This window comes from Trichosurus vulpecula, chromosome 3 (genome assembly GCF_011100635.1).
Source record: "Trichosurus vulpecula isolate mTriVul1 chromosome 3, mTriVul1.pri, whole genome shotgun sequence".
Lineage (NCBI taxonomy): Eukaryota > Metazoa > Chordata > Mammalia > Diprotodontia > Phalangeridae > Trichosurus > Trichosurus vulpecula.
In genome coordinates, this window is record NC_050575.1 from 4,968,389 (window position 1) to 4,993,718 (window position 25,330).

Sequence of the window (25,330 nt, forward strand, 5' to 3'; positions counted from 1 at the left end):
TACAGGCATCTCCTTTTCCAAAGTAGGCAACTGGTTACCAGAAGGGAGAGACATCATAGATAGCAAAGTTGGAAGGGACTTTAGAAATCTCTTCGTCTAATCTCCTTCTTTAACAGTTGGTGAAACTGAGGCTTAGAGAAGGGAAACGATTGGCCCAAAGTCTCAAGGCCACGTTATTTCCCTCTGTGTTACATTCATGGATGATAATTGCTCCAGGTAATTATGCTACCCAGATAATATGTGGATTTTAACAGAGGTTGTCAGGGTCACAATTCAAACAGTGATGAGGTGGGTTACACACAGAATTATGGAGTGGCAACTGCAGAAAAGCCTTTAGAGGTCGTCTCGTATAACCTATATTTTGGGTGAAGTGGAAGGAAAGACATAAGCATTTATTATGCACTCACTGTGTGCCAAACATTGTGTTAAGTGATTTACAAATGTTGTCTCATTCAATCCTCACAACAACCCTGGGAGGAAGGTGCTGTTATTATCCTGATTTTAGTATTGAGACAACTGAGGCAAACAAAGGTTAAGTACCTTAACCAGGGCCACACACCTATAAGTATCTGAGGTGGGATTTGAACTCAGGTCTTCCCTGTGGTCTATCCACTGTACCACCTAGCTGCCTCTATGGGTCTCTGTGTTCTACAAATCATATAAACTCAGATAACTACCTATTATGTCTATGTCCTGGATGATAGCAAGGAGCACTTTATTTATTAGGAGTGAAAAGCTGCTTATCTGCCACTCTCAGTGAGCTGCCTCATATGTATTTCCTTCTAACATAAATGAAAGGAACAGAGTACAGCCTCCCTCTAAAGATATCATCCCATTTACCTCAATCTGTGGCAAAAAGGTGTGTATGGATGGGAGATCTGGAAGGCTGTCAGTGATAGCCAAGAGTCTCTGAGCCAATGCCTTCCACAGCTGGAACTCTTGAACTGGGTGCTGAAAGCACTGCCACAGGTCTGTCCCAGAACGGTTTCTCAGTTTAGAAGAATTTTCTTTAACCCTGTAAGGATCCAAAGAAAATGAAGAAGACTGTTTTAGCAGGCTGGCATTATTCACACAGCACCCCTTGGGGCTGTCAAGGAGATAGCGATGGTGATCAGGATGAAAATCTTCCAGCATTCTCCCCCTGAACCCCAAGAAAGGGTGCCCTGGTCTGACAAGACTAGACTTAGACTGACAATTTAACTTCTATTCTAAGATTGGGTGGGGGCAGCTGAAGCTGTGGGAAGGGTGGGGTTCAGGAGCAAATGTGCAGCCAAAGAACAAGAATCCAAATCCCAGGGTAAACAAGGAAGGGCAGCCTCTAAGACTAGCAACTATGTAAGGGGACTGAGATGATTCCCTTAGAGAACTGTGTAGGGAGAGCACCGAGCATGAGACCCTGAGCGGGACTCTAGCAAAGGAGCTGCATGATCAAGTTTGCAGAAACAATACAAAGCTGGGTTCCTGGAACCCCCTGGGCTGCTGAGAGCAGAGCTGGTTATTTCTTAGTCCCTTTCTCCTCTTTCTGGGAGAGCATGTTTTCCAGTTCTCCATTTCCTAAGAATTTATTTACTTTCCCTGTTTATTTCTATCTTTTAAGTATGATAAACACTGTAAACCCCTGCATTACTCATTTAAATGTGCTTGTTCACAAATGGTGGCATAGAGAGACAGTGGTTGCGGAGTACAGGAAGAGAGATTTTACAGCTGTGGTGTATATATTGCACCTGAGAAATTCTCTAGCTTTGGGCTTGAGCTACAGAAAGATAATCATTGATTCATTTTTTTAAACAACTTCCAGGATAGATGCAGAAACTCAGACCCAGATATTTCTGGGGGAAATGGTCAGCTATTTTTGTCTGGGGGAAGTTACGCTGAGCTGTCTGGGCCTTGGGAGGTGGGGCCTTGGCCAGTTCCCCTCTCATTGCTTTTCCAAGGCTGATTTGAAAGGAAGCCAGAGGAAAGAAGCCAAGGGAGCGATTGAGAATGACCAGTGCTGCCCCGCTCTTCCCCCTCAAGGGAAGTATGAGGGAGTAATGATCTTACTTATGAAGCACAGCCTAGAACTCACCAACCTCACTTCTGCTAAATTAACTTTCACTGAAAGGACAGTAAGACAACATTCTCTTTGGGTGACTTCTGTACTCCCCACAAAGCAGGAAGCCAATTCTCTTCCTTCTAAGCTAGAAGTCAATTCTGCACCTTCAGAATATGCTGTCATTCAGCTACTTACAGGTCTGATGGTGGACCTTAACTCCCTGAAAATGCCTTGTCTCCCAAAGTCTGATGGTTGTGTTGTTCAGTGGTAAGCTCCTAATTGCCCACTAGGAGTAAAGCCAAAGAAGAAGCTGAATGGCTGGTGTAAGTCATGGAACTCAGCACCACCTGTTGTACATATATCAGCACCTGAAATCTGAGGAGGTCAATGAACATAAGGCAGTTCTGGAAAATAATGCAGGTGCCTGCCATTTTTCAAAACAAAAACAAGCAAGAACACTATTAATAGAAATGTTGAAGGCAAGCTAAGACATGTTTCAGGGACTTTTCAGACACAATATTGGTGACATTCAACCTGAAATGCTTTTAACTACAACTTCATGCCTTTATAAAAACTGCAGAAATTAGATTTTAAAAAAACCCAAGACAGACAGGTCACATAGATTGCAGCTCTATCTATTGTGAATGGATGGATGGATGGATGGATGGATGGATGGATGGATGGATGGATGGAGTAAGACAGAGGCATAGACAGAGACACACAAGGAAACAAAGACAGAGACGAGGAGACATTTATTAAGTACTTACAATATGTCAGACCCTATGCTAAAAATAAAGGTTCCAGAATAGAAACCTGAATATTCCCTGACAACATGCAAGGGACCCAATTTCTTAGGAGGACAGGAGAAAAAGAAATGAAGCTTCTTACAGTATGGGAGGGAACAGGCTTAGGAGAATCATACTGCTTTTGTGTGAAGCAAAGCAGAGTCTGAGTAGAATTCACAAAGGTGGAAAGGAAGTAGGGAGAAGCTCTCAAACTTGTTCTCTGAATATCTGGAAGCCACAACTTGTTGTTTAACTCACATGGGCTCATCAATGATGCTTAGTGCCCTCAATTTATCCATCTGTGAAATCAGGAACAATATACTGGTTACCAAAAGGCAGAGTGACACAGAGAAAGATCTTGACCAGGTACAGGATGCTAAGGAGGTAGGGGTATAACCTTGATGGCCTGGTCAGATGACACAGATTTTAATGAGGGACCGTCAGGGATATAACCCATAACTTCTTCACCTCACGCTAGGGACCTCCATTTCCCAGCTCTTCAATTTACTCATTTTCCATAACCTCCTCCTCACTTACACACAGAGATGGTCATACCCTTAATCTTGCCCCCACTTCTAGTTTTGTAAACTCTGAAATTCCTTCATTTAATCATAATCTCTTATTATTCCATTTTCCCCCCTACCTTATAACACATAAATCTGTTCTTCATGCTCACTATGACTTCCAATCCTTCCACCCGAGTTCTTTCACAAGCCCTCTGTCCTGTACTTCACGCAGCTTCGTATCTTCCCTCTCTTGATTCCTTGAGGAGACAGTTGAAGTTCACACTCTCCTCTATACTAGAGTCTCTTGCCCTCTAATCATATCACCAGTCATACCTTGCCAAGCCCCCACCATCTACTGCCTTCATTTCTATTCATGTGCTCTTGAATGGAACTGGAGAAACTCATGAAGCTGTGCTGACTGGGTCTGCTACAACTTTGTTACATGATCTCAGCTGAGCCCTCGCTGCAGCAAGGCAACCCTTGTATACATCTGTTGCAACAATTCGGCTAGCAGCTGCTGTGGGGGTGAAAGACCAACACAAGCCCAACAACAGGAACGCTGCCAGCACAGGTTCTTTGATCTGCTTTTCTAAGGAAAGCAACTTTAAGAGGATAACAATCTCAGTTTAATCAAACATACAAATATCATTCACTTAGTTCAGGGGGAAAAGCCAGCACCCTGAACTTCAGAGCAAATACGAGCAAATTACAAGCATCAACAGACAGACCTTGTCTGATTCAAATCTCAATGCATAGTTACCAGGGATTAACAAAGCGCCAACATCCTGGTTTATAAGCTGGAGGGCTCCTAACTACAGCTGCCCAGAGTCTCCAGCAAATAGCTCTGTTCTCTCTTTTTATACACTCTTTAGCTGTCATCAAACGTCATCTGAGCGACCAGAACTCAGGCTCCTACTATTGACTCTGGTCTTAGCAACAACCCTTAGGACCCTGAGGGCTTCATGCCTGCATAGGCTTAGCACCTAGTAGAGAGGGGTTTGGCACCTAGTAAGACTTAATCAAGGACACCCAAATTAATTCATATTACACTATCACTAATTGAGCCAGTATTCCACTCACCAAAATGATTTTTATCCCTCTGACCTCCCATGGCACCCCCTCCCCCTACCATCTTAGCAGAGTGTCTTGCCTCTTACTTCACTCTAAAACATTAAGGCCATTCACTGAGAGCTCCCTCTTGTTTCTTCCTCTTCGTGTCACATCACTCAGATGTCTTCTCCTGCTATAACCTCTGTAGCAAATGAAGAGGTGTCTGTTCTCCTTACCAAGGCTAGCTAGCCCCTCTCTTGGCCTGCAGCACTGACTCCATTCCATCCCACTTTCTCCAGTAGATTTCTGCTTCGATCATGCCTACTCTCTCATTAATCTTCAATTGCTTTCTCTCTATTGGCTACTTCCCTGCTGACTACACACATTCTTATGTCTTCCCCATTGTTAAAAATAATCCTCACTTGATCCATCCATCCCTACTAGCTATTATTTTATGTCTCTTCTCCTTTTCATGGATAAAGTCCTTGAGAAATCTGACTATAAGTGATATATTCACTTCCTCTCTCCTTACTCTATTCCAGACTCTGCAATTCAGCTTCTGCCTCCAACATTCAAATGAAATTGCTCTCTCAAAGTCACCAAGGATGTCACAAATGCCAAACCTGATCTTTTCTCCACCCCTGTCATTCTTGACCTCTCTCTAGCCTTCAGAATTGTCAATCAGCCTCTTTTGCTTGACAGTCTCTTCTCCCTAGGTTTCCTTGACACTGCTTTCTCCTGGTTCTCTTTCCAAAATCTTGGTCCTTCTTTCATCCAGGTCATGTCTGCCAACTATAAATGTCACCCAGGGCTCTTTCCTGGGCTTTCTTCTCTTTTTACTCTCTACTCTCTTGCTTGGTGATCTCATCAGGGAATCCATTGATTCATGTATCCGGTGATTCAGTTTCCTGGCATGGAGCTGGTATACTGTCTAGGTTTCACAGGCATACAACAATGAGGTCAGTACCACAGCTCTGTAGACCTTCAGTTTGGTAGTCAATCTAATACCTCTTCTCTCCCCTACTTTCCTTTGGAGACTCCCAAACACTGAGCTGGCTCTGGCTATGCCTGTGTCAACCTCATCATCAGTGTGTACATCCCTGGAAGCACACTACCAAGGCAAGTGAATTTATCCACAGCATCCAAAACTTCTCCATTTGCTGTAACAGATGGTTCCACATATGGATGGTGTGGTGGTGGCTGATAGAGCATCTGTGTTTTCTTGGTGTTAATTGTTAGGCCAAAATTAGCACAAGCAGCAGAGAATTGAGCCATACTTTGTTGCATCTCAGTTTCAGAGGGTTCATTGAGTGCACAATCATCAACAAAGAGAAAATCATGCACCAACACCCCCTCGCCTTTGGTCTTGGCTTGTAGCCTTTTCAAGTTGAAGAATTTACCAAAGGTATGTTGACTGAACTTGATGCCATGTTAATCTTCATTGACAGCATTTGACAGCGTGGCTGAAAACATCGTGCTAAAAAGCATGGCAGCAAGCACACAGCCTTGTTTCACTCCATTGGCTTGGAAGGCACAAAAGCATCATCCATTATCTAGAACCCGGGCAAGCAGGCTGTCATGAAATTGATGTATAATGCTGATGAACTTCTCCAGGCAACCAAATTTTGACATAATTTTCCATAAGCCCTCATGACTAACAGTATCAAAGGCCTTGGTCAGATCTATAAACATTGTGTATGGACTTCTGTTCTGCTCCTGGTATTTCTCCTGAAGTTGTCAGGCAGCAAACACCATATAGACTATTCCTTGGCCCTTTCTGAAGCCACACTGGCTCTCAGGTAGATGACCATCTTCTAGATGAAGGATCAGCCTATTGAGGAGGACTCTGGCAAGAATCTTGCCAGCAATGACTAAGAGAAAGACCTCCCCTGTGATTGTCACAGGACAATCTACTTCCTTTACCTTTATAGAGATAGACAATGGAAGCATCCTTGAACTCGTGGGGGATAACCTCCTCTTACCATAAGACCTGGAAAATTTCAGTCAGCTTTTGTATGAGCAATGGAGCCCCTACCTTGTAAATCTCAGCTGAAATAGATTCAGCACCAGATGCCTAGCCACACAAAAGAAGCCTAATGGCATTTGAAGCCTCTTCTTCAGTTGGGACTTCTGCTAGGGAGGGATCGACTTCTACCTGAGGTAAGCAGTCAATGGCCTCAGCATTGATTAATGATGGCCTGTTGAGAACACTATGGAAGTGGTCAGCTCATCTCTCTAGGATCATGTCCTCATCACTCATCAATGTGGTGTAGGCTTCCTATAAGACTCATCTCAAGCACCACCTTCTACAGTAGTCCTTCCCCAGTTTCCCCAATGGCTTGAGTCTTCCTCTCTAAGTTTACCTTGCTTCTACTCCGTATATATGCACCTCTGTGGTATGCACCTATTTGTTTAGAATGTCACCTCCTAGATAGCATATAAGGTCTATGAGGAAAGAGGATATTTTTGTGTTTTTGCCTTTCTTTTTACTCCCAGCCCTTATAGCTCTAGCCTGGTACTACCAAGCACTTAACAAATATTTGGCGATTGATAGACACATAATGGTAGCTCACACTTCTAGCACCTTAAGGTTTAGAAATTTCTTTCCTACAACAACCCTACAAGGTAGGTAATATAAGTATTATCATCCTTATTTTACAAATGAGGGTCAGAGAGATAAAGTACTAATGCCCATTTATTTAATGGTGGAGGAAATTAAAGGTCAGAAGATGTAAGCAACCGGCCCTTGGTTACCAGCTAGGATAAGAGCCAGGACTGGAAACTAGGTCTGCTGAATTTAAGCCAGGACTTTTCCACTACATAAAAGTGCCTCTGCCTGCTCTTTGTCAGAACCTGGCTACAACCCCAGATTCTTCTCTGAGGAGGCCCTCTTAGTTTTTCCAATTCATAACATTGATTCTCCTACTGGCTGAACCTTCTGGGACTCAAAGCCAAGAATCACACATTACCACTGGGAGAGACCTTCAGGTTGAGTTAGTTCAGCTTCATCATTTTGCTACTCCTTTATATAAAGGTGTTTTACAGTGTTGGGTAGTACAGTGGGTAAGAAGGCTGGACCTGGACTCAGGATGACTTGAGTTCAAATCCCATCTCATACAGTCATTGTTATGTGACCCTGGGTAAGTCCCTTAACAGTTGTCTCAGCTTTGTTTTCTTCATCTACCTCACAGGATCAAATGAAATAATATGTACACAATCTTGCAAACTTCAAAGCACTATATAAATCCTAGCTATTGTTAACAAAACAGCAACAATAACAAAGCTTACAAAACATTTGCCATTCCTTATCACATTTGATGCACCCATCCTGGGAACAGTTATTATTAGCCATATTTTATAAGAGAACATGCTGACTAGCCCAGAGAGGTTAACTATGATTTAGGTCACATCAGGAAAGTTGCAAAGCTAAGGCTTCAACCAATTTGTTTGACTCCTACTCAAATGTTCCTTCCATTATCCTAGGCTGTCTGGTGCCTTAATCCTAGGCTCCCCAGTCCCCAGAGATAGCATTTTCCAACAGTGTATGATTCTGCCCTATTCTCTGCTGTCACTGATAAAGTCTCCTGGAACTCCAGGCCAATAAGCACAGCAGGTACTGCTATGGAAAGCTCTTATTCTCATCTTTTCAAGAATTCCAAAGGCGTCACTCCCATGAAACACATTTTGACTCTACTATGGCAAGCATCTGTCTTCCTTGCTGGTGCTCTATTTCCCAAACTACTTTTTCAATTTAAGAACTTTGTGCCTATTCTTCTTATAGATTTGAATCACCCTAAAAGGTATGTTTCATCTGCAGGCTAGTGCCAGGGATCACATACTTCTGTTTCCCTCAAACCCTACAAGGGTCTCAGACACTACCATTGGGAGAGAAGGGGAGAAGTGAGGAAAGCTGTATATCATTCTCATTCTCAGTCTTCCTATCAGTGCGGGACAAGGGTTACTTAGACCCAATACATTAAGGAATTGGAGAGGGAAGTTAAACCAAGAAGGAAGTAAAAGGGGAGGAAAGAAGGAAGAGAAGGAAGAAAGGACTTCCTGTTAAGATGACTGCGTAAATGACTGCAAGGAAACTCAGTTTCCACACATATTCCACCAAAGATCTATAGAGAGCACTAGACCAAATAAGACCACGAATTCCAAAGATAAACTGCAGTGAGCTCATTCATCTAGCACAGCAGAAAAGCCAGCAGAAACTCTGGTAAAACACGCTAGATGATTTCTAGCATGTCATGATGGAAAATGCTATCTACATCCAGAGAAAGGATTACAGAGTCTGAAAGCAGATTGAAGCAGACTATTTGCTCTCTTTTTTGTTTTGTTTTGCTTCTTCTTTCTCGTGGTTCATTCCATTGGTTCTAATTCTTCTTTGCAACATGACTAATGTGAAAATATGTTCAATGTGAATGTATATGTAGAGCCTATATCAGACTGCATGCCACCTTGGGAAGGGGTGAAGGGGAGGGAAGGGGAGCAAATTGGGAACTCAAGAGCTTGTGGAACTGAATGTTGTAAACTAAAAATAAATAAATTAAAAAAATATATTTCTAGTATGGACCACTGTGAGCATACTGAAATCTACTGTGCTCTGTACCCAAGAAGACAGGAGTACTCAGCTGAAGAAGCTACAAGATAGTTGAAAAACTGCAATGCTCTAACCAAGAAACCGGAGAATTCAGGTTGAGATAACCTAGAGGTAATAGAAATTCATAGTCTCTGAGATGTTCCAGAGGGCCCTTAAACCACAGCGCTCAATGATGGATAGAGGCCAGTGCCGTCAGTGCTGTGAATATGGACACACCAGAGGAAGTAGAAGCCATCAGCAAGAACCTGGGAAGCCGAGGCAGAACCAAACAAGACCCAACCACTCCATCCAAGAGTGCAGGAGGAGGCAAAACCCAGCCCTAGCACAAAGTCTTAAATCATGACCTGGGATTAGAGATAAGAGAAAACAGAAAAAGACACTGAACATAATGAAGAAAAGTTATGGATCCACATACTTCCAAAAGATCAATCCAGAAAAGAGAGTAACTCCCTAAGAACTATAAGCAGAGGCTCAGAGAAAAAAATCACTTGGCCACAACGACAATAAAAATGGGTTGGGAGAAATGAAGAGATGAAACACAAAATCATACATGAAATAAGAGCTCTGGAGGAAAAAATGGGAAAGAGAAGAAAGTGTTTATATCAGAAGGTAGAAAATGTTACCCAAGTAACAAACTTTATAAAAAAGAGAATGAATAAGACAGAAATCAGAGATTCCATGATGTAACAAGAAATATTAAAACAAAATCACAGCACTGAACAATGGGAAACATAAGGTATCTATCATTTAAAAAAAACCAACTTGAAAGATAATTTAAGGTTCTCTGGATTTCCTCAAAAAAGAAAAAAAAAACCAAGCCTAGGTGACAATTCAAGAAACCGGAACTGAAAACTACCAGATCTTTTAGAACCAGAGGGAAAAGTAAAAAGAAAAAGAATCCATTAGTTACTTCCTGAAAGCAATATCAAAATGAAAACTCTAAGGAAAATTATAATCAAAATTAGGAGCTTTAAAGTCAAAGAAAAAATATTGCAAGAAGCCAGAAAGAAAGAGTCCAAATACCAAGGAACCACAGTCAAAGACTTGGCAATAAACAGTACAAAGGAAAGGAAATCTTGGAATATGGATATGCCAAAAGTCAAAAAGATAAAGGCTTACAATTAAGAATAATGAATCCTGTAAAAAATGAATATAATCCTACATGGGATAAGAAAATTAGCCTTTAATGGAATAAGAGACCTTCAAGCATTCCTCTTGAAGAGATCTGAACTGAGCAGAAACTTTGAAATGCAAACACAGGAATCAAGAGAAGTCTAGAAAGTTAAATGCATTTGCACAATTATAAGGGACTATATAATGATGAAATACTTATATGCTCATGGGGGAGAAGAAACAAGCATACCTGTGGAGCCACAATATCTTCTAAGGTGACAAAGAAAGTTAAAAACAGAAGGTTTTTGTTTTTTTCTCTTCTGTTTGGATGGTCTTAAGTGAGGAAAGTAAAAGGAGGAAAAAAGGAATTACTAGTACATAAAGGAAGAAGAAGGTGGTGGAGTGTATTATTTCTTATAATTTTGATATGTGCAAAGAATATTCAGTCATGAAGAAAAGGGTTGGAGAAGTGGACATCACATGAACCTCACTCTTATCTGGATCAGATAAAGACCGGTTGAATCTATACACTACACTACACACAAACACACCCACAAACACCCCCTTATATACACCACACACATAGATATACACACAATTTGGTACAGAAATGCATTGACAGGATGCTGGGCTGTCTTGATTGATGAAACTTCCCATCACTGGAATTATTCAAATAGATTCTAGATGATCACTTACTGAGGTCCATTTAGATAACTGGACTAGCTGACCCCTGAGGTCCTTTCCAGCTCTGACACAATATGATTCTGTGATCTCTCAATTCTAATGAAATGTAAGCCTTGAGGACAAGAAAGCTACAGAATATTAGAAATATCTAGTGGCTCCACTATTTCAGAATCATAGAGTCAAAAGTTGGATGGGACCTCAGAGGTTATCTAATTTAACCCTGTCCCTTCTACACCCTCCCTGGTAAACAGTTATCCATTAAGCACCTTTGGTGATGAAGAACTCACTACCCACTCTGGCAATCCATTCCAGTTGCCTTGTTTCCATGGTTAGTGTTACTCTTCATTCCACTTACATACCCTTCAAAGGATATGGCTACAAGATACTTGAGAGGGATGGGCTGAAGCAGGAAGCTCAGTATCTCATTTTATTTTCATATAACCACAACATCAAAGGAGTCTAAATCTTTGAATTCAAAAGTTGCAGTTTTCAATCTTTGGGCAGCCCCAACTTTTTGCTGCAATCCCAGAAAAGGAAGATCGCTTGGGGAAGCATGGTTCATTGTAAAGATCACAGGCTATAGAAACATGGGTTCTAGTCCCAACCCAGATGCTAGCTGTGTGACCTTGTACAAACCACTTAACTCTTTGAGCCTTGGTTTCTATATTTGTAAAATGGGTGCAATAATTTTTGCTCTACCTATTTCACAGGTCTTGTAAGTTAAAGCACTACAGAAATACCAGATGTTGTACTTCCACTCAGGTGCTGTCATTCAGTTAGAAACGTTTACTCAAGTTTAAAGCTTATAATTCTTTTATTTACCATTATAGCAACACTCAGAGGAAATACTGACTAAATTACATCCTGAGGCTTAGGGGAAATGACAGATGAGGAGATCATGGCTTGAGAAGCAAAATCCAAGTCTTTAGGCTGTGTCTAATGAGTGAATGGATGAATTGCAGGTGTTAATACTGCCTGTATTAAAAGTTAACCACACAGCTTTTGGGGGTGAAAAAGAAAAAGTTATCAAATTTCAAGGAAAATAAGTCTGTCCAGAAATTTGGTTTTAGCTGACAATTCACCTCCCCAATTTCATGTTATTCAATAGGGCTTTATCAGGTGCCTACCTTGTGCAGAAGATTGTGCTAGTTACTAAGAGAGAAACATAACTTAGGTAGTCCCTGATCTCTTGGAGCTTACAGTCTGGTAGAAACATTGGATACATGGGCAAATAATATATCACACAATAAGTGCTTTGAGAAGTATAAGGGATACCTAGAGATATCATTTGATGATACAATCGGTAGGAATACAACAGAGTCTGCCAGGGCATTCCAAGCAAAAGGAACTGAGTGAGTAAAAGATGTTGAGATAGGAAAAATGTAGAAGATGTATGGGGGGATGGTAAATGGTGAGTTTGACTCGAGTATAGAGTGAAATATAGAGGGGAGTAGTGTGAAATAAAGGGAGAAAATGTAAAATGAGTGTCTTGTCCAAGATTATGGAGGACCTTCAATGCTGAACAAAGGAATTTTAATTTTACTGGTAGATCATAGGGAACCATTGAAGGTTTTGAGCACAAGAGTGATGGGGCCAAATCTATTCATTCTCAAAAATATCACCAATTCTAAATACCTTTGGAACTCTTGCATGGTAGTCACAACACTGTCTGAAAGGGGCTGCAAATCGTGGTTAAATCGGACAAGTTCCTTAAGTTGAGACTTCAGTCTTTCAGCCTTGGGCTCTTCTGCTGCCAGAGCTGATCTGGTGGCCTTAATCACAAAAACAACAAACAAGTCAAATTCCAAACTGTAACCAGAATTGTCTTTGTTTTCTTTGAGTGACTCAATTTATCTCAGTGAGCTTTACTAGGTGCTAAGCCCCAGGCCCAAACCCCATTAGGTGTTAATGTAATCCATGTGGATGTGAACATCCCAGGGTCCTAAGGGGAGGGGCCAACTCAAGAACCAATCACCAGAGCCTGAGCTCTGGTGATTCAGATGATGTCTGATGATGTCTAAAGCCCTATAAGAAGGGAGGACAGAGCTATTGGTGCGGGGCTCTGGAGATGGTGTTGATGAGGAGACTCCGGGCAGCTGTAGCTAAGGAGCCCTCCAGTTTGTAAACCCGGATGTTGAAACTTTGTTGAACTGTGGTAACTATCTGTTGGGACTTGAATCAGACAAAGTCTATTGATGTCTGTAATTTGCATTTTGTTTTGAAGTTCAGGGTGCTGGTTTTTTTCCCCTGAACTAACTGAATGATATTTGAATTAAAAGTAAGCTTGTCAACCCCTTCACCTTGCTTTCCTTAATTAAGCAGATTGAAAGAACCTGTGCTGTTGGCAGCTTTCTGGGTGTTGGCTGTGGGTGAATCTTATACCCCCACAGAAGCTGCCAGCCAGGTTGTTGACACACAAACACAACTTCGATCACATTAAAATCAATTATTCTCAACAAATTGTTGCCAGTCAGGGCAATGCTTATGCATTTGTAAACTGCTTTCCATACACTATCTCACAATGGACTTCACAACAAACCTGTGAGGTGAGAGCTCCAGGGCAGGGTCTCAAGGACTGTTAATTTTCCACAGAGTTATTTCCTGACTGTGGTGAGAAGAGCATTCTTTACTTCGACTTCCAGCATCCTTGCTTCTGCTGGTATTGGCAGTAGTAGGTCACAGCCCTCCCACTCCTCAGTACCTTGTTTTCATGAGACCATTGGATGACAGCTCTAGGGCTGGATGTAAACTCAGAGACCACATTGTCCAATCCCCTCATATATTACAGGTGGGACTCCCTGAAGTCCGGAGAGATTAAGTAACTTGCCCAATGCCTCTTTCTCGAACCCCATATTTACACCCGCCAAATATATCTGGGACGCATGTAATTGAAAGAGTCTTTGCTTTACTTTAGAGCCACTTCTGAATAATAAGAATTACATAGCTCACATTTTATAGTCAATATGTGTAAAGGGGGTGGAAACTGTGGTGGGGGCACAAACTTCACGGTTAATAAAGTGCTTTCCTCACCATTGCCATTAGTAACATTTATTTAAAAACACTGACTTGTGTTATCTCACATGGCTTTTACAACTGTCCTGTGACTCAGGCAGGGAAAGGGTTATTACTTCTATTTGACAGAGGAGGAGGAAACTGAGGCTCAGAAAAGGGCAAGACCTTCCTTGAGGCCATTCAGATACCTAGTGGAAGAGCTAGGACTGGAATAGAGGTGCCCTACCTCTGAAGTTAGGGAGTAAAGCATTAGATTTGGAGTCAATCTATGCTGTTGCTGTATGACCCTGGGCAAGTCACTTAACCTCTCTGGGCCTCAGTTTCCCCTTCTGTAAAATTAGAGGGTTAGACTAGATGATTGCTAAGGTATTTTCTAGTTTTAAATTCCATAGCATTATGAGTCTGGTGTCACTTTGTCCAAAATCTTCTTATTCAAAATACTTACTGGAGTGGAAAAGAGTAAATGATTGTGCTTTTTGTCTCACATGAAGATAGTCTGAAAATTGTTCCTCAGTTTACATAGTCCCTTTGTAGCTCTTACATCTTGTTTGCTAATCCTTTGACCGGGACATTAGGATTAGAACCATAGACAACCTTCACCAGCCATCCCTCCCCAGCTGCAGTAACAGGAAGTGTGCTCCATGTTCCACTACCAAGAGTGAGACTATGAGGAGTGGTAAATGTTTGACTACCCCACCAGGATTGTCTCTTCTATCATTATCTTATTATGGGCGCTTGGGAAGTCAGGAAGCCTTCGTTTCCCCCATATAAAATGGAAACAATCACTTGGTTTGCCAACTCTTTTGCAAAGAGGTTATTGAAAAGCCCATTTTTAGAAATTCACTGGCCTCCCATGAAAAAGAGCATAGTGGTGAAGTTAGGCCTGGAAAGGGCCTTTAGAGACCACCTAGCCCAACAACCTCATTTTACAGATGAAGATATTGAGGCCGAGTGATGTGAGGTGACTTGCCAAGGTCATATAGTGGTACAGGGAATGGTAGAGCAGGACTAGACTCCAGCCCTGCATGGTGCTACATTATGTTTTGTTTTAGTCCATCACATAGCTATGAACCAGCGGTTCTGGATTTTGGAGCCACAAATTCCCAAGGGGTCCACAGATAGATTTTAGGAAATTTGTGAACTTGGATGGGGAAAAAAAAAAATACATATATATATATATATATATATATATATATATATATATATATACACACACACACACACACATATATATATATATATTATTTTCACTGACTTCTAATTAGAACTTAGCATTTCTTTAAATTATAAACACAGACAACAAATATTATTCTGAGAAGGGCTTCTTCCAAGGATCCACTAGAGCCAGGCCAACCCAATTCAGGAAAGCCAATTGTTAAATTTTTCAGTGAGAGCATTTACACCTCGGAAATTGATAAATGCTACAGATCATGATTTGATTTACTGTTTTGTTTGCAAGGCTTAAGAGAGTGATGGAGAAAATGTTAACAAAGCAGATTAAACTTTAAATGTATCTCCTGTGTATGTACATTTTCTCCTCAGAAAGTTAGTTATTAAACATTTACAGCACACCCCTGGCTTCACCAGACCACCAAAGGAATCCATGACATTAAAAAGGTGAAGTAACTTTGCCATAGATCCTCAGGGGCAAAGGATCTGTCTGGTACTTCTTTTGAATCTCATCTAGGTTCAGTAGTGCTCAGTGAAATGTTTATTAAGTAATACGCAACGAATAACTTAATAATGGACTAATAAGTATTGAATAACTTGAAAAGTGATGTGGATAACACTGAACAGCAGCTCCTTTTGTACTATTTTTATTGGGCTTTAACATCGCTGGATAGAAGGGATTGTCTAGTCTAACCTCCTCTTTTTACAGACAAGGAAACTGAGGCCAAAGAGAATGAACTGACTTGCCTGAGGTAGCACAGGTGAGTAAGCAGTAGCACTGGAATTCAGACACAGGGCTTCAGACTCCATAACCAGCATTGCTTCCAAACCATATTTAGTCTAATTTACTAACCTGAGGCATTTCCGTAACAAACTAGGGAATCCCCACAGCTGATCTAACTCGTCTGGACAGATCATATTCAACATTAAACTAAATGCAACTTACAGAGTAAATTCTCCAGTGCGCTATCAACTCTGCTTCATCTCTTGCTTTCTCCCCAGGTTCCAGGTCCTCCGCTAGTCTCTGTAACTCCTTCCGGAATCCCCTGACCTCCGCTTCCAGCTGTTTGGCCTGCGTCTCATAGGCCCCCTCTGACTTCAGTGTCTTCAGGCTCCTCTCCTCTTCCTCCTTGCAAAAAAGTTTCAGCTTTTCCAGGGTTTTTCTTAGTTCTTCAAGCTCATTGGTAATCTTTTCCCCTCCCTTAGGAGAGGTGTTCTGGATAACCCCAGCAGACTGATCCTTGAGCTTCTTTAACGACTTCTCACCGCTCTGAAAATCTTTAGCGAAATTCTAAAGGGTAAAAGACATTGTAGAGAGTTGATTAGAAATAGGAGGAAAAGTATTAACCATATTTCCAGAGGTTCTCTTTCCTTTTCCATCTAATTCCAAGGCATTTTCATTCTCCTTATCAAACATACTCATAACATGTTAGAGCTGGAAGGGTATGGAATAAGGAATGACAAACCCCAAATCCTATTCAAGGCAGTCTAAGAAGAAATTAATAGCACTTACTGTGTGCAAGGTACTGGGAATAAGAAACAACAAAGAGAAATAGTTCCTGCCCTCAGTGAGCCTGCATTGTACTGGGAAAATATAATACCCTGATAGATAGGAGGTAACCAACAGGTTCATTGGATGGAATGCTGGGCTGGGAGTCAGGAAGACCTCAGTTCAAATCCAGTCAAAGATACTTGCTAGCTGTGTGACCCTGAACAAGTCACTTAACTTCTCTCTGCCTCAGTTTCCTCAACTGTAAAACAGGGATAATAATAACATTTACCTGCCAGGGTTGTTATGAAGATCAAATTAGATCATCGCAAAGCCCTTGGCACAGTGCATGGCACACAGTAGGTGCTATATAAATGCTATTATTGTTATTATAAGCATATGCATGATAATTTGAGGAAGGAGAGCACACCAAGAACCAGAAATACCAGGAAAACCTTTCTGTAAGCAGGGGCACAGGAGCTGAGCCAGGGAGGAGGCTGAGGATTCCAGGGAGCACATTCCAAGCACAAGAAAGTGGTTCTGCTAAGACAGAGGAGTAGGAGGTGACGTATCAGAAGATCAAAGAGGCCAATTTGGCTGGAATGTAAAGTGCAGGAAGCGGAGTGATGTGGGACAATCCCAGGAATGAAGACAGAAGCCAGATTATTAAGGCCTCTAAGGCCAAGCTGAGGACTTTGTGTTTTAGCCTAGAGGCAATCAACAGAGGGATACTGAAGGCTCTTCCTCGGGAGGATGACATGGTCAGACACGCCTTAGGAAGATCATTTGGCAGTTATGTGGAAAATGTATTGGAGAGGAGAGTGCCTAGAAGCCAGGAGTCCAATGAGGAATCTCTCGCCGTAGTCCAGGTGAGAGGTGATGAGGGCCTGAACCAGGGGCGTGGCTGTGTGCATGGAGAGAAAGGTGGCCAAGGTGAGAGGCACTGGGAAGACAGAATCAGAATGACTTAAGGCCTGATTTTACATGGACAATGAAAGAAAGAGAAGAATTAAGGCTAGTTCAAAGATTGTGAATCTGGGTGATTGTGGAAGGACGGTGGCAGCTGCATTAGAATCAGGAAATTCTGGAGGAGGGATAGATGTAAGGGGCAAGAGGAATTCTATTTCTATACAAGTTACATCTGAGACGTCGTGGGGAAATCCAGGTGGATTAGGTGATTCTGGTTTGTGCTTAGGAAAGATTCTAGGGAACCAGCTTCATGAGCCCATGCAACATGATGATATCACTGAGAGAGGACACAGAGAGGGAAGAGAAGAGGGACCAGGACAGAGCCTTGGAGGCTGAGGAGGTGGGATATGGATGATGATCCAGCAAAGGAGTCTGGGAAGAAGGGGGCCAGACAAGTTACTCCTTGGCAATCTATCTTTAACTTACAGTATTAGATAGTTACCTTGGGCACTGAGAGATTAAGTGACTTATCTATGGCCATACCATCTGTATATATCAATGGAAGGACTTGAACCCAGGTCTTCCTGACTTTAAATCTGGCCTTCTATCTACTATGCCATAAAGATAATACTCAATCTAACCAATCAATCACAAGCTTTGGTTAAGCACCTACTTGTGCTAAACATTGTGCTAGGCACTAGGGATGCAAATACAAAAAATAAAACAATTCCTACTCTCAAGGAACTTAAATGCTGATGCAGGACACAACTTTCATATACTGTATAAAAAACTTACAGGTAGAAGGAGGACCAGGAGAAAGCATTGTCACGAAGTCAAGAGATGAGAGAGTATCCCAGAGTAGGGTGGTGAACAACAGTGTCAAGTGCTAAAGAAAGGCCAGGGATGGGGATGAAGAAAAGGCTATCAGAGTTGGCAGGGCCCTTAGAGATCATCTAGCCTAGTCAATCAACAAGCATTTATGAAGCACCTACTGTGTGCCAGGAACTCTGCTTAACTATTCCATTTGACAGATGAGGGACCTGAGATCACAGAACTTGTGAGTGACAGAATCAGTACAAGTCACCACTGGCACAGACCCTGACCTCTAGCACGCACTACAGCAACCTACCGCCCATGAGTGGTGAAGTCAAATCAGTGACTATTTGTGAAGCACCTACTAGACCCCTTGCTAGGCACTGGTGATACAAAGAAAGATAAGACAGCTCCTGCTCCCAAGGAATTCACAGTCTAATGGAGAAAACAACATGTGCAAATGAGATCTGTGGGAGGAGGGAAGTGGGAAGGGAACGAGCATTTATACGGCACCTAATGTGTGCTAGGCACTGTGCCAAGGGCTTTTACAAATGTCTCAACTGCTCCTCACAACAGCTCTAGGAGGTAGGTGCTATTACTATTATGGTCATTTTTACAGCTGAGGAAACCGAGGCAGGCAGAGGTTGAGACAATTCCAAAGAAAAAATGCTAGTGTTAAAGGGGAACCTGAAATGGTTTGTATAAAGTGGGACTTTAGCTGAGACTTGAAGGCAGCCAGGAGCCGAGAGGCATAGGGGGAGAGGGAGAGAATTCCAGGTATGGGGGAGAGCCAGCAAAAATGCTCGGAGTTGGAAGCCGGAGTGTCTTGTTGGAGGAGCAGTGGAGAGGCCATTGTCACTGGGTTGCAGTATATGTGGGGGTGGGGTGGGTTCAGATGAGCTAGGTTGTAAAGGGCTTTAAAAGCCAAAACAGTCAAGTTTTCAAATGTTCCTAATTGCGGAAAAACAGGCATTGAATAACCTGTGTCAACAAATAAGCAGAACAAATCTGCCTTTTGGCCCAGCCTATGAATATCTATACTGGTTTAAACTCAAGTAATTTCACCAGTTTTTCACTTCTTTATGTGGAACATGTATTTACTCTGAAGTGTATCGTCCAAATCTATAAGCTTGTCCTTCATCACCCAGGTTACCGCCTACCTTCTCCATGAGGCTTTACAGATCAGGGTCAGGGTGAAGAATTGCCACATCTTATAAGTTAATTAGCTAAGTGTATGAGTCTTACCTCCCCAATCAGACTGTAATCTTCAGCTCTTTATATAGCCCTCAGTGCCCAATATATTACAATAATTACATTACTGGAATGTATTCCTTCCTCGCCTTTACCTCACAAAATCTGTAATTTCCTTCAAGATTCAGCTCAAGCTCCACCCTCTAAATGATGCCTTTCCTTATCATCCCCAATTGCTCGCATTCTCCCTCCATAATTTGCCAATATTTATTTTGTACATATTTGTATATGGACACGCTACACCCCCTGGTAGAATGCAAGCTGCATGAGGGCAAGCCTGTTTCATTTTTGTCTTTGTATCCCTAATGCCAGGCACATGGTAGGCCCCTAATGAATGCTTGTTGAAATTTAATGCATTTAGATTCAAAGAATCAACTTCACGAATGAAGAGTAGGGGAAACATTCCCAGACCAGTAGTTCCTATGAACAAATTCTGTGTGTTTTAGTGAACTGTGAGCTCAAATCAAGTCAGCAGTGTAAACTGAAACTCAAAGGAGGTAATGCTGTCCTAGGCTGCATTAAAAAGACATGTCCCAAAGGGGCAAAGCGAACAGTCTCGCTGGATTTGAATCTCACTCAGACCGCGTCTGTGGTATGTGTCTACTCTGCATTCCACATCTTAGGAGGGACACTGATAAGCTGAGAAGCATCCACAGAAGGGTGAAGCAGGGTGATGAGATGACTGTAGACCATATCGTCAAAGGACCAAGAAAAGGAATTAGAAATGTTTTGCCTTCAGAAAAGAAAATCTGGGGTCAGAACACACAATAGCTGTCCTCAGATGTTTGTAAGGCTCTCATGCTGAGCATAAGTTGGAATTGTTCTACTGTTCTATTGCCCTTGGAGGGCAGAGCTAGAACCCACTGAAAGAAGTCACGGGAAGACAGATTTAGGCTTGAATGAATGATTGAACCAATGAATAAAAAATCATGACGTAAAGCAAAAATTGTGTACAGTTTTCCAAAAATGGAATGGGTTGCCTCAGGAGGTGGTTAGTAGGTTTCCTCCCCTCACTGAAAGTTTTCAAGTAAAGGCTGGTTGTTGCTGTGTTTGCCCTTTGTCTTCAAAGAGGACCATGGCATCAGGGAAATGATGACATGACTTACAGTTGACTTTGATTTGAGTGAGAGAAGGCTGTGCAAGGTCACCAGCCTCACTTTCTCCTCCAGGGTCATCTGGGTCCAGTGACCAGATGTTCATCAGGATGACTGGAGATGACCCAGGATGCAATCGGTGGGAAGGGACCTTTTAGCCTAAAGCCTTTTCATGGACTCACTCACAGTGAGGTAACTCCCATTCAGTGAATAGGCCTCTTTAAGAAGTGAGTCAAGGGATGGCCCTTTTAATTAGAAAAAAGGAAAAAAATCAAGCTGGATGACCACTTGTGAGTGAGTTGTAGAAGGAATTCTACAATTAGACCACCTCTGAGATTCTGTGACCTCAGACCACACTGCTAATAGGCATGAGACCCAGGATTCATGTCCAGGTCTCTGGACTCCAGGTCCAGAACTCTTTGCACTGACCCACTTCACTTATCTTGAAGGAGGAGGCCCAAATTCCAAGCAATGGCAAGTGACTTGAATAGTTGCAGTTATGCAACCGATGCTTTACTTCCCATGAGTCCCTGATATGCCTCTAGGCCATATTCCGTCTTAGAAGGACCCTTTACACTTTGATCTCCTTGAGAAGAGTGACTGGTTTTGTTTTGTTTTTTGATTTGCTTGTTTATTTGCCCAGAACTTTTTTTTATAGATTAATTTATTTACTTTTAGTTTTCAACATTCACTTCCACAAGATTTTGAGTTACAAATTTTCTCCCTATCTCTCCCCTCCCCCCACCCGAAGATGGCACGTATTCCAATTGCCCCTTTTCCCAGTCTGCCCTCCCTTCTGTCGCCCCACTCCCCCCTCCCCACATCCCCTTTCCCCTTACTTTCTTATAGGGCAAGATAGATTTCTATACCCCATTGCCTGTATATCTTATTTCCCAGTTGCATGCAAAAATGGTTTTTAACATTTGTTTTTAGAACTTTGAGTTTCAAATTCTCTCCCTTTCTCTCTCCCCACCTCCCTTGAGAAGGCCAGCAATTCAATATAGGTTATACATGTATCATTATGTAAAACACTTCCATAATAGTCATGTTGTGAAAGACTAACTATATTTCCCTCCATCCTATCCTGTCCCCCTTTACTCAATCTTCTCCTTTGACCCTGTCCCTTTTCAAAAGTGTTCCAGCACTTCTTTATATATAGAAGGAGGCTAATGAACCTTAAGGTGATACCCCTCAATACCCAACACAATACCTTATATTTCTGGAATGTACTCCTTCCTCATAAAGCCTGTTATTTCCTTCAAGACTCAGCCCAAGCCCTGCCTTCTAAATGATGTCTTTCCTGACCCGCCCCCCCCATTACCAGTAGTCTCCCTCCATAAACAACCATATATTTATTTTGCACATCTGATGAAACACCCTTTGTATTCTCAACATTTAGAACAGTGTCCAGCACAGAGTGATTAATAAATGCTTGTTAACAAGGCTTGCCGGAATAGAGGATGGTACTTCTCTTCTTCCTACCACAGAGTATTCCTTACTCTTCCTGGAGTCAGGGCAGTCTGGGCAGGAACAACATGAATATCCCTTAGCAAAACCTTCAGTCCAAAGATAAGCAACATATGAAATTACCTGTAAAGTTTTGAGCTGGTGCTTGGCAGACATCTTGCCTCTTCTTCCCAGAGAGGTGTTCACTTTTTCCATCACCCCATTTAGCCACAGCTGAAATTGGTCCACATTTGCCTTGTATTGTTCGTGCTCCTTGGTTATCTTCTCCAGTAGGCTGACTCTTTCCTATTAAAAGAGCAACAATAATAAATGTTATCAAATGTTTCCAAGGCATTTTATGATCTTTCAAGGGCTTTAATATCTGTTTTCTCACTGAATCTCACAGCAAGTCTGTGAGGTAGGAACAGCTGAGAGTATCTCCATTTTATAGATGGGAAAATGCTCAGAAAAGAGACGTGACTTAACGGTTATGTAGCAAGTTAGTGGAAGTACCTGGATTAGAACCTTGGCCTTCTGTGTCCTTTCCACCAAGTCACCAACTATCCCCGGAAGCCAGGTTTTAGTAATGTTTCCATGTGACGGGCCTTTTGCCAATATGGAACTGACATTTGGGGAAGGGCAGCTGGGATGCAACAGAGAGCTTGCTGGGCTTCAGGTCACTGGGATACAGTTTGGGCTCCGCTGCTTACCACCAGGCAAAGTGTGCTGCACGACGCATTTTTAAGTTTAATCTGCTTTGGGGACATTTTCTTCTCTAGATCATTTTATAGATGAAGAAACTGAGGCAAACAGGGTTAAGTGACTTGCCCAGGGTCACAACACCTAATAAATGTCTGAGGCTGGATTTGAACTCAGAAAGATGAGTCTTCTGAATCCAGGCCCACTGCTCTATTGATGTTGTCACCTAGCTGCCCTTAGTTCAAATCCAGCCTTAGATACTTCCTTTCTGTGTGACCCTGGGCAAGTCACTTAAATTTGGTCTGTCTCAGTTTCCTCCTCTCTAAAGTGGGAATGGTAATAACACCTACTTCCCGAAGTTGTTGCAAGCATAAGATGAGATGTTTATAAAGTATTTTGTAAAGCGCTGTGTAAATATTAACTATGATTATTACTAACTCTAGTTGCATGACCCTGGATAAATCACTTTAATTCTCTGTACTCCATTTTTTCATCAGTAAGATGGGAGTAACAAGCCTTGCCTTGCATAATAACAATTAGCAATAATATAATTATTACACATCTAATTATACAGTCACTGATTTTCTTATGGTCTTTTTAAGCTTGCAAACGTTTTAGACATGCAATCGGATCTTAGCTTTGCAATGAGCCCGTGAGATAGAGCCTACAGACATCGTACCATTATCCTCATTTTAGAGATAAGGGAACTAAGGGATGAAGCTGCTGGCCCAAGGTCACACAGCTAATGAATGTCAGAGGCAGAATTGGAGTGCATCTCCCTGCCCCCACTGCCAGAATTCTATTCCAGTCACTTCCCCTTCCTGCCTCCCTGGCTGCTCCTGCGTGGAGATGTGAGGTTCATGTGAGGTAGCAGACTCAAAAGGGTTTTTTAGACCATAAAGCCCATGTAAGTTAATTCTATCACTAGAAATTGCTCCATACACTGGATCAGGGTAAGACAAGATCCCGATTGCCCATTAGCTCTTCATTTCTTCTGATCTAAAGGGGCAAAAATGGTAGGTACCATTCAAAAGTTCACCGATTAGGTAAAAGTGGCCTAACAGGGTGGCATTGTGAGTTTGTGAAGAGGGGCCTGGCCGAGGAATCGATTGACCTGGATTCTAGTCCTAGCTCTGATCATTTGGGGCTTCTGTGTGACCTTGGGTAATTCACCTAAACCTCTTTGGCCCCAAGTCCTTCTAACTTCGAATCTAGTGCATCTTTAACTGAAAAATAAAACAAACGAAGTGGTTGGCCTAAATTATCTTTAAAGTTCCTTCAAGCTCTACAATTTCATGACTCTAGAACTAGAAGTTTATATTCATATTTATAGACAGGGTATCTCAAAAGACAACGCAGTTTTAAGCTTAAGGCTTTTGGGACACCCTGTACTTACAATTACAAAGCACATTACATACCTTTACCTCAGTTAATCCTTTTTATAGCCCTTTAAGGTACATAAAGCAACTTTTATGATCCCCCACTTTTTGGACAAGCAAAGTGAAGCCCAGACAGGTTAAGTGACTTGTTCCAGGTGAGAGACAGAGAGATACAGAAACAGAGACAGAAACACAGAGAGACAGAGACAAAGAGACAGATAGACAAACACACAGAAATAAAGACAGAGAGAGCTGAGAATCAAACTTACATCTTTTGGTTACAAATCTAATACTCTTTCCCTTGTCCCTATATTGATGAGACATATTGGTTTTTATCAGGCAGTACAGAGTGCAAAGGGGTGCTGTGAGTTTTAAAATTTTATCCGTTATTAAGTGAGTTATGGCACCTGAATAATAGCAGATTTACATGATCACTGTCTTTAAGTATCTGAAATTCTGTTTTGTGGAAGAGGGATTAGGCTGGTTTTGCTTGGACTCAGAAGGTAGAACCTGGATGCTGAGAGGAAGATTTTCAACAGGGGTTGGGAACCTGTGCCCTCTAGTTCCTTGGGTACCTTTGATTGAGTCCAAGTTTTATAGAACAAATCCTTTTATTAAGGGGATTTGTTCTGTGAAGTTTAGATTCAGTAAAAGGGCCACACTTGAGGACCTTGAGGGCCACATGTGACCTCGAGGCCACAGGTTCCCCACCCCTAGTTCAACCTAAGAAAGAATTTCTTACAAAGTATTGCAGCCTCCATAAATCTTTTTTTTGACCTTCTATTCACTCTCACCTTCCTCCAGCTGAAAGTGATCTTTGACTTCTTAAATTTCTTCCAACATTTTATCTGAAACTTTCCTTTGCCTTCATTGCCCTCTTGGCTTCCTATCATAGTTATTCATGACCACACCTTATTCCCCGCTCCTGTCAGACCTGAACCTCCTAGAAGGCAGGGTCTGAGCCTTCACTATCTATCAGTCTACCACTATACCTCCCCAAGGCACGCAATGAATGTTTACAAGAGCTATCCAACCATGGAGTGGACTACTCCATCCCTGAGGGTTTTCATACAGTAAATGCTGGATGACAGAAGTAGAAGGTCAGACTGGATGACCTCTGATGGCCCTTTTCCCTTCTGGGGTTCTGTGAATTGTGAAGAATTGAAAATCCCAAGATTCTAAGATCCCATGGCTTTAGGACTCACTGGTTCTATGAATGCCCTTAAGGGCAGTAACTAGACTGCAAATGGTGTTTGCTGGTTCATTCTCCTCCCGTATTATTCATGCTCACT

General features: G+C 42.0%; 1 protein-coding gene across 2 annotated transcripts in view; it reads right to left on the reverse strand.

The window, feature by feature from the left end:
- SYNE3 (spectrin repeat containing nuclear envelope family member 3) overlaps window positions 1-25,330 on the reverse strand; it is a 182,492-nt gene that overhangs the window by 62,572 nt on the left and 94,590 nt on the right. For both annotated transcript variants that reach the window (XM_036749666.1, XM_036749668.1), the window contains 4 exons: window positions 22,105-22,266; window positions 15,905-16,249; window positions 12,412-12,548; window positions 841-1,015 (listed from right to left, as the gene is read on the reverse strand). In XM_036749666.1, coding sequence (XP_036605561.1) covers window positions 841-1,015; window positions 12,412-12,548; window positions 15,905-16,249; window positions 22,105-22,266 — 819 coding nt within the window. The remainder of the gene's footprint in view (window positions 1-840; window positions 1,016-12,411; window positions 12,549-15,904; window positions 16,250-22,104; window positions 22,267-25,330) is intronic.